Source organism: Ovis canadensis, chromosome 5 (assembly GCF_042477335.2).
Source record: "Ovis canadensis isolate MfBH-ARS-UI-01 breed Bighorn chromosome 5, ARS-UI_OviCan_v2, whole genome shotgun sequence".
NCBI lineage: Eukaryota > Metazoa > Chordata > Mammalia > Artiodactyla > Bovidae > Ovis > Ovis canadensis.
Window position 1 is genome coordinate 53,801,139 of NC_091249.1, and position 9,075 is coordinate 53,810,213.

General features: G+C 36.2%; 1 protein-coding gene across 1 annotated transcript; it reads left to right on the top strand.

The window, feature by feature from the left end:
- The first annotated feature begins 1,192 nt into the window (after positions 1 to 1,192).
- LOC138441771 (olfactory receptor 5V1-like) lies at positions 1,193 to 2,131 on the top strand. Its single transcript, XM_069592842.1, has one exon. It carries the CDS (start codon positions 1,193 to 1,195, stop codon positions 2,129 to 2,131), a length of 939 nt encoding a protein of 312 aa, XP_069448943.1.
- Positions 2,132 to 9,075: the final 6,944 nt, after the last annotated feature.

Below are 9,075 nucleotides of genomic sequence, written 5' to 3' on the forward strand. Positions count from 1 at the left end.
GAAAATGGCTTTTTATTGTATTTTCTATTCACAATTTTCTATAATATATGCGTGTGATATTTAAAAAGTTTGCAAAGTGACAAAATCCACAGAGATATTGTAGATTTTAAATTAAAATAATTTTTGTAAATATTATAAACTGGATGATTATGTGGACTATTAAGATACATTGAAATGAAATTAGAAAATTAAGTAAGAATTGGTATCACCAATGGGCTTCCCTGTGGCTCAGATGGTAAAGAATCTGCCTGCAATGTAGGAGACTCAGTATTAGCGGTATGTTTAAGCATATTTAACTTTTGTAACTTCATAATTCTTTAAATACTCAGACACAGGTCAAATATTTAAACTTTAAAAGAAAAAGAAATTGAATATTAATGAATACATTTGTTTCTTTTTTGGATGACATTCAAACACTATCAACCAACTCATATTTATATTTTATAGGCTAACTTAATCATAATAGGGTATACTCTTTCTGGAAAATACATGGTTGCGGATATTTAAACAACTATGACTTTAAAGTTACAAAAGTTTTTCCATATTTATTTCTTACTAATAGAAACATTTTGTCAGAGCAGGTAAAACCTCACTCATTCTTTTATTTAGGAATCATTTAGATAAAAATTCTTATACAAATAAAACATTTATTCCTTTTTCACCAATCATTTAGATAAACATTTTTATATGATATATTTGAGGTTGGTAGCAGATATGAAATTTTAAGTACCAAGGAATAGCTTCTACCTTCAAACAGTTTGTATTGAGATAGTGTATAAAATAATACACATTGAGATAATACAAGGCAAAATAAGGTAAATGTTCAAGCAGATGTGAGAAACAGAACATTAGTGTCAGTGCTTGAGATTGTGAAATCTCAAGCATTCTTGAAGAATCTACAATGGTATTACTGAAGGCAAATTTTTAAAAGTATTCTTACTTTCTCAGAGGGATTCCTCTTGACAAGGATCCACTGAGGATAAATCTTTCAAGAATTATGAACACAGGAGATGTATTTAACAGTAGTTATAATAATGAAAATCTCTAATAAAATATTATTTTACATAATTCATGATCAACCACACACCATCTGTTCTGCAAGAATTTCTCACTGTTTGCCTCTTTGGCTTTTTGCTCTAATTCATTTTTGTTTGTTACATTACTTCCAGAAAGATTGATGTGAATTGAAGAGATGGGCATCTGCAATCAAACCACAGTGACTCAATTTATTCTTATAGGGCTTTCTGATCTCCCCGAGGTGCGCTACCCTCTTTTCGTGGTCTTTACCATCATCTATCAGGTCACCTTGGTGGGAAATGGAGTTATTCTCTTGGCCATTGGAACTGAGAAAAAACTGCATACACCCATGTATTACTTTTTGGCAAATCTGTCCCTTTTAGACATCTTCTGCCCATCAGTTACTGTTCCCAAGATGCTGGAGAACCTCTTGACTGAGAAGCACAGCATTTCCTACATTGGGTGTGCTTTGCAGCTTTATTTTCTGGTGGCCCTTGTGGGAACTGAAGTCTTCCTTCTCTCTGTCATGGCTTATGACAGGTATGTGGCCATCTGTTTCCCTCTTCGTTATACCCTCATGATTACCAAGGTTCGCTGTGTTCAGCTGACTGCTGGGACTTGGGTAGCTGGGTTTCTCAATTCCCTCCTTCATACAGTGTCCACATTCCGCCTTTCTTTCTGCAAGTCCAACCAAGTTAACCAGTACTACTGTGACATCCCACCAGTGGTCGCTCTCTCATGCTCATCCACTTATGTGGCAGAAATGCTTATTTTGGTGGAAGCAGGTATCCTGGGGAGCAGTGCCTTCCTGGTCATCTTTATCTCTTATTTCTATATCATATCTACCATCCTAAAGATCCAGTCAGCAGAAGGGAAGCGTAAAGCCTTTTCCACATGTGCTTCCCACCTTCTGGTGGTCTGTTTATTCGGTGGCACGACAATATTTACCTATGTACGTCCCTTTTCCAGTCAACACTCCCCAGCAAGAGATAGACTCATCTCCATGTTATATGGAATTATTACACCAATGTTAAACCCCATGATCTATAGCATGAGAAACACAGAGGTGAAAGGAGCAATCAGAAGGCTCTTATATCAGAAAGCATGTTTATAGCAAGTCTAATGTTAAAAGGGAATGATTCAGTATTTATTTTAGAATGAATACATAGAATAATTTTTAATTGTTACACATGAAATGCATACTTGCATACACTTAGAAAATTTCACACAAGTGCAAATGCATATAATCTTAATTATACTTCTCTATGGGGCTTCGTGGTGGCTCAGTTGGTAAAGAATCCGCCTGCAATGCCAGAGACCTGGGTTTGATCCCTGGGTAGGGAAGATCCTCTGCAGAAGGAAATGGCAACCCACTCCAATATTCTTGCTTGGGAAATCCCATGGACAGAGGAGCCTGATGGGATAGAGTCCATGGGGTCCCAAAAGTCAGACTTGACCTAGCAACTTAACCTACCACCACCATGCTTCTCTATATATGGATATTTCTTCCTTTATTCACAGGATCTTTAAGTTCATCTTCTAAAATTTGACATTTCTGAGAGAAAGCAGAGAACTGTTAGTAATTTCACTAGTATAAGAGATACAAATTGAAGCAGTCTTAAATTACCTTGGATATATGGTCTTATCCATATCCATATACCTATATTATCTGTATGTTTGCATGTTTCTAAATGATATTCATCTATAGATCATCCTTACACTTCTTTCCTTTATTTGATTGACTGCTTATGCTCTTACTCCCTTTTGTTTTCATTTCATTCTTCCTCTTCAACTTTTGCTTCTATACTCTATATTTCTCTGTTTCTCCCTTTTCTGATAACCCTATCCATTCTCAGTTCTGCTTGTCCTTGGTCACAGGGGTGCATTTAGTTCTGTGTCAGACATAACTGAGTGACTGAACTGAACAGATTTAGATCTCTATTTCAGCTCACTATATTACTATCATCATAGCCTCAACATGGTCAAAACTGAAAGAAACATCATTTAATATACACATGCACACACAAACACATCTTCTTATCTTCTACCTCATATTTTTATTATCAATTTTCCCCCACTCCTCAAACTAAAATTCATGAAACTAGACTCTGCTGTGCCTTAAAGTGCAGCACTTCCATTCAGTTTGCCTAGAGAGTGATAGTCTCTGACTGTGGATGGGACACCACTCCATTCCCTCTCCTTGTCACATGTAGAGGTAAAATTATTTTCTCTATGTCTTAATACTTCAAAGTCAGAAGTCATGCATAATTTTTCTTAATAATCTTCTGGGCTTTCCCAGTGGTCCAGTGGCTAAGAATCTGCCTTGAAATGCAAGGGACATTGGTTCAATCACTGGTCTAGGGAGATCCCACATGCTGTGGAGCAACTAAGCCCATGTGCTTCTACTACTGAGCCTGTGCTCTGGAGCCCAGGAGTCACAGCTACAGAGCCCATGTGCCACAGCTACTGAAACCCAAGTGCCCTAGAGCTTGTGCTCTGCAACAAGAGATATCACCTCAATGAGAAGTCCTCACACTGCAACTAGAGAAAGCCTGCAGTAGCAGTGAATACCCAGAACAGCCAATATAAATAAATAAAATATATATAAAAAATCATCCCTATCCTGTACATCTCAATAGCTAAAAATTTAATTTTCAGTCTGGTGATCACAATTAGTATATCCTCACTCTGCATTTCTGACTTCATTCATACTGACTTTCAATATTTTCTCTCTTTCTCTTATCTGCATTCTACCTTTCCATTATCACTATGTGAGGTAGTCTTATATTACTCAAAAACATCTATCTATTCCTCCTCTGGATTGTCATTGGTCTCTTAGTCATTTTCAAAATTATCCTTTAAATTATATTTCAGGCTATCAAATGATAGGCTGATCATATGTACTTTTTGTTACATGAGCTAGAGTAAAAATGCATTGAGATATGATGTTTTTGTATTAATTACATTTTAAAAAATTCAGAAAAGGCCTAATATACATCTTCCACAACATACAGGGCTATTCATAGTTGTGATGAGTCATTTATATGTTACTTAATTTTTGAAAGAGTGGGAAAACTTATGCATACCTGAAGAATAAAATGAAATAATAGCATTACTATGAAAGACTTGAGATTTGTTGTTTTTATTCTATTTTTTCTAAAGTTTGCATGTGGTATGAAAGAATCAAGTCTTCATCACATAAAAACAGAATACATGGGATATGTAAATGTAACAGCATATAAGAGTCGGACAATGACTGAGGGAATGAACTGAACTGAACTATAATGAAGAATGAACTTGGGGGTGCAGATATTCTACAAAATTATGTTTTCATTTCCTCTAGGTATATCCCAAAAGTGGAATGGCTGAACCATATGGTAGTTCTACTTGTAACTTTTAAGGAACTTTCATACATTTTCCCACTATCTCTAACCAATTTGCATTCTCACCAACAGTGCACAGTGTCCGACTCTTTGGGACCCCATGAACCACAGCACACCAGGCCTCCCTGTCCATCACCAACTCCCAGAGTTCACCCAAACTCATGTCTATTGAGTCGGTGATGCCATCCAACCATCTCATCCTCTGTCGTCCCCTTCTCCTCCTGCTCTCAATCTTTCCCAGCATCAGGGTCTTTTCCAATGAGTCAGCTATTGACCAAAGTATTGAAGCTTCAGCTTCAACATTAGTCCTTCCAATGAACACCCAGGACAGATCTCCTTTAGTATGGACTGGTTGGATCTCCTTGCTGTCCAAGGGACTCTCGAGTCTTCCCCAGCACCATAGTTCAAAAGCATCAGTTCTTCAGCGCTCAGCTTTCTTTTTCTCCATGTCTTTGCCAATTACTGTTATTGCTTGTCTTTTCAGGGAGCCGTTCTATCAAGTGCATATTGAATATGTTTATGTTTTGCATTTATTAAATATTTGATGTTCAGTGATGTTGATCACCTTTTCAGGTACCTGTTGTCATTAATATAACATCTTTGAATAAAAAAGGGTATTTAGTTGTTCTGCCCTTTAAAAATATTAGATTGGTCTTATTGCTATCAAACTATATGTTTTCTTTATGCATTTTGGATATTAACCCTTTATCAAATATATAATTTGCAAATATTTTCTCTCATTCTGTAGGTTGATTTTTCATTTTGTAGATTGTTTCTTTTTGGTTTCTTTTATTACTCCAAAAAGATCTCCCATGTTTATTTAAATTGTCTTACCATCCTTGTAGAAAATCAGTTAAACATAAATTTATGAGTTTATATCAGTTTGCCATTCTATTTCATTGACCTATAAATCTACTCTCAGGCCAATGACAGAGTCTTCTTTTTTCCCTCAAATATTTTCAGATTAATTGAGACACGTTTCTGCACAAATTTAAGGTGTACAGCATAATGATTTGACTTTCATGTATCATTAAATGGTTACAACAATACTTGCAGTAAATATCTATCATGCCATATAGATGAAAAACTAAATAAATAAAAGAATCTTGTTATTTGTGATGAGAACTTAAGATTTACTCTCAACAACTTTCGTATATAACATAGAGCAGTGGTAATTAATTATATTTATCACACTGTGCTTAGAGCTCTGGTAGTTATTTATCTTATTACTGATCATTGCAACTTTTGACTATCTTCATTCAATTTCCCTCTCTCCACTTCCTGCTTTTGGCATCTTTTAATATGAGTCTACTTACTTGCTTGAAGATCTATGTTAGTTCATGATGCACACATAGTGATACAGTATTGCTATACATTTCAAAATGACTACCACAGTAATTCTAATTATCATTTGTCACCATATAAAGATATAATTTCATTATTGACTATATTCCTCACAGCTCATATATGTAACTCACTTATTTTGTAACTGAAGGTTTGTACCTCTTAATCCACTTCATCTGTTTACAGATGTATCCCAACTCCTCCTCTCTGACAATCAGCTATTTATTTTTTATATCTATGGCTTTGTTTCTGTTACACTTGTTCATTTGTTCTGTTCTTTAGAGTCCACATATAAGTGAAATTATATATTTTCCTTTTTTGTCTGATTTATTTCACCTGGAGTAACACCCTCTAGGTCCACCCATGTTTTCACAGATGACAAATTTTTTTCTTTTTTGCAGTTGAGTAACACCCCACCATATAGATCCTCTGTATCCATATGTTTATCAATAGGTACTTAGGTTGCTTCTATAGCTTGTATATAGTAAAAAATGCTGCAAATGGGGGTTTACATATATTTTCAAATTGTATGTGTGTGTGCTCAATCGTGTCCAGTTCTTTGCAACTCCATGGACTGTAGCCCTGCAGGGTCCTCTGTCCATGGTATTTTCCAGGCAAGAATACTGGAGTGGGCTGCCATGCCCTCCTCCAGGGGATCTTCTAGACCCAGGGATCAAATTCTCATCTCTTGCATCTCCTGCATTGGCAGGCATATTCACTAGCACCTCCTGGGAAGCCTGGGATAGGAAATTGCAACCCACTCCAATATTGTTGCCTGGAAAATCCCATGAACAGAGGAGCCTGGTGGACTATAGTCACAAAATTTAGACATGACTGAGACACAACATATGCTAGTTCTTTTTTAAATTTTGTGAGATGCCTCTATACTCTTTTAAACAGTGACTGCACAATTTACATTCCCTTTAATGGTTCACAGAGTTTCCTGTTTTCCACATGCTTATCATTATTTGTTATTTGTTGTCTTTTTTATAATAGACAATCTAAAAGGTGTTAGGTGATATCTCATCATTGTTTTGGTTTACATTTACCTGATGATTAAAGATGTAAGCATCTTTTTTAAAAAATAAATTTATTTATTTTAATTGGAGGTTAATTACTTTACATTATTGTATTGGTTTTGCCATACATCAACATGTATCTGCAGCAGGTATACACGTGTCCCCCATCCTGAACCCCCCTCCCACCTCCCTCCCCGTACCATCCCTCTGGGTCATCCCAGTGCTATGAAACGAGTCGCCAGGCCAGGTTCAATGCATGATACTGGATGCTTGGGGCTGGTGCACTGGGACGACCCAGAGGGATGGTAAGCATCTTTTTATTTGCGTGTTGGCCACCAATATGTATTCATTGGAAAAATATCTATGAAGTTCCTTTGTTAAATTTTAATTGAATTGTTTGCTTTTTGTTTTGGTTTGATGTTGAATTGTATGACTTTTTTGTATATTTTGAATATTAAATCCTTGTAAGATACATTGTTAACATCTTCAGTTCAATAAGTTTCCTTTCCAGCTTCTTGATGGTTTTCCTTTTTACCATGCAAAATGTTTTTAGTTTGATGTGAAATGAAAATCACTCAGTTGTGTCTAGCTCTTCATGACCCCATGGACTATACAGTCCATGCAATTCTCCAGGCCAGAATACTGGAGTGGGTAACCTTTCCCTTCTCTAGGTTTAGTTTGATGTAAGCATATGAAAATTTTTTTTGAACTTTGTTACCCTGGCCTCAGGAGATATATCTAAAAAATATTTACTAAGTCCAAAGTTTTCTTCTAGAAATTTTATGATTTCAGGCCTTCCATTTATTTTTGTATGAAGCACAAGAGTCCAGTTTAATTCTTTTGCATATTGCTGTCTAGTTTTCTCAATACTATTTTGTGGGTATTAATTTTCTTTTAAATTTTATTTTATTTTTAATTGGAAGATAGTTACTTTTCAATATTGTGATGGTTTCTATCATACACCAACATGAGTCAACCACAGGCACACATATGTTCCCTTTGTCTTAAACTTTCCTCTCACATCCCTCCCCATCCCATACCTTTAGGTTGTCCTAGAGGATGGGCTTTAGGTTCCCTATATCATACACTAAATGCCTAATGTCTTTTCTATTTTACATATGGTAATGCATATGTTTCAATACTAGCCTCTCAAGTCATCCCACCCTCTTTGTCCCCCACTGATATCAAAAGTCTGTTCTTCACAACTGTGTCTCCTTTGTCGCCCTGCAAGGAAGATCATCAGTATCATCTTTTTAGATTTCATATATATATGTTAATATATAATATTTGTAGGACTTCCCTGGTGGTTCAGATGGTAAAGAATTTGCCTGCAATGCAAGATACCTGAGTTTGATCCCTGGATCAGGAAGATCCTCTGGAGAAGGGACTGGCAACCCACTCAGTATTCTTGCCGGGAGAATTCCGTGGACAGAAGAGCCTAGCAGGTTCATGGGTCTGCAAACAGTTGGACACAACTAAGCAACTAACAAACATATAATACTTGTTTTTCCCTTTCTGATTTACTTCACTCTGTATAATAGTCTCTAGGTTCATACACCTTACTAGAATTGACTTAAAGGTGTTCCTTTATACAGCTGAGTGTTATTCCGTTGTGTATATGTACCACAACTTCTTTATCCATTCATCTTCTGATGAACATCTAGGTTGTTTCTACGTCCTAGCTATTTTAAATAGTGCTTCAGTGAACACTGGGGTACATACATCTTTTTCAATTATGATATTTTGAGGGTATATGCCCACTAGTGGATTATTTGGTCATATGGTAATTTCATTCTCAGTTTTTAAAAAAGAATCTCCATACTGTTCTCCATAGTGGCTGTTGCAATTTGCATTCCCACCAACAGTGCAATATCGTTCCCTTTGCTCCACACCCTCTTTAGCATTTATTGTTTGCAGACATTTAGATGATGGCCATTCTGACCAGTGTGAAGTATTACCTCATTGTGGTTTTATTTTGCATTTCTCTAATAATGCTCAAATTACCACACAATTGCACTCATCTCACATGCTAGTAAAGTAATGTTCAAAATACTCCAAGCCAGGCTTCAGCAATACATGTACTGTGAACTTCCAGATGTTCAAGCTGGTTTTAGAAAAGGCAGAAGAACCAGAGATCAAATTGTCAACATCCACTGGATCATGGAAAAAGCAAGAGAGTTCCAGAAAACATCTATTTCTGCTTTATTGACTATGCCAAAGCCTTTGATTGTGTGGATCATGATAAACTGTGGAAAATTCTGAAAGAGATGGGAATACCAGACCACCTGACCTGCCTCTTGAGAAACCTATAT

Bases quoted from the DNA above. Each gene is read 5' to 3' on its own strand.
- LOC138441771 (XM_069592842.1), top strand. From the start codon at position 1,193: ATGGGCATCTGCAATCAAACCACAGTGACTCAATTTATTCTTATAGGG.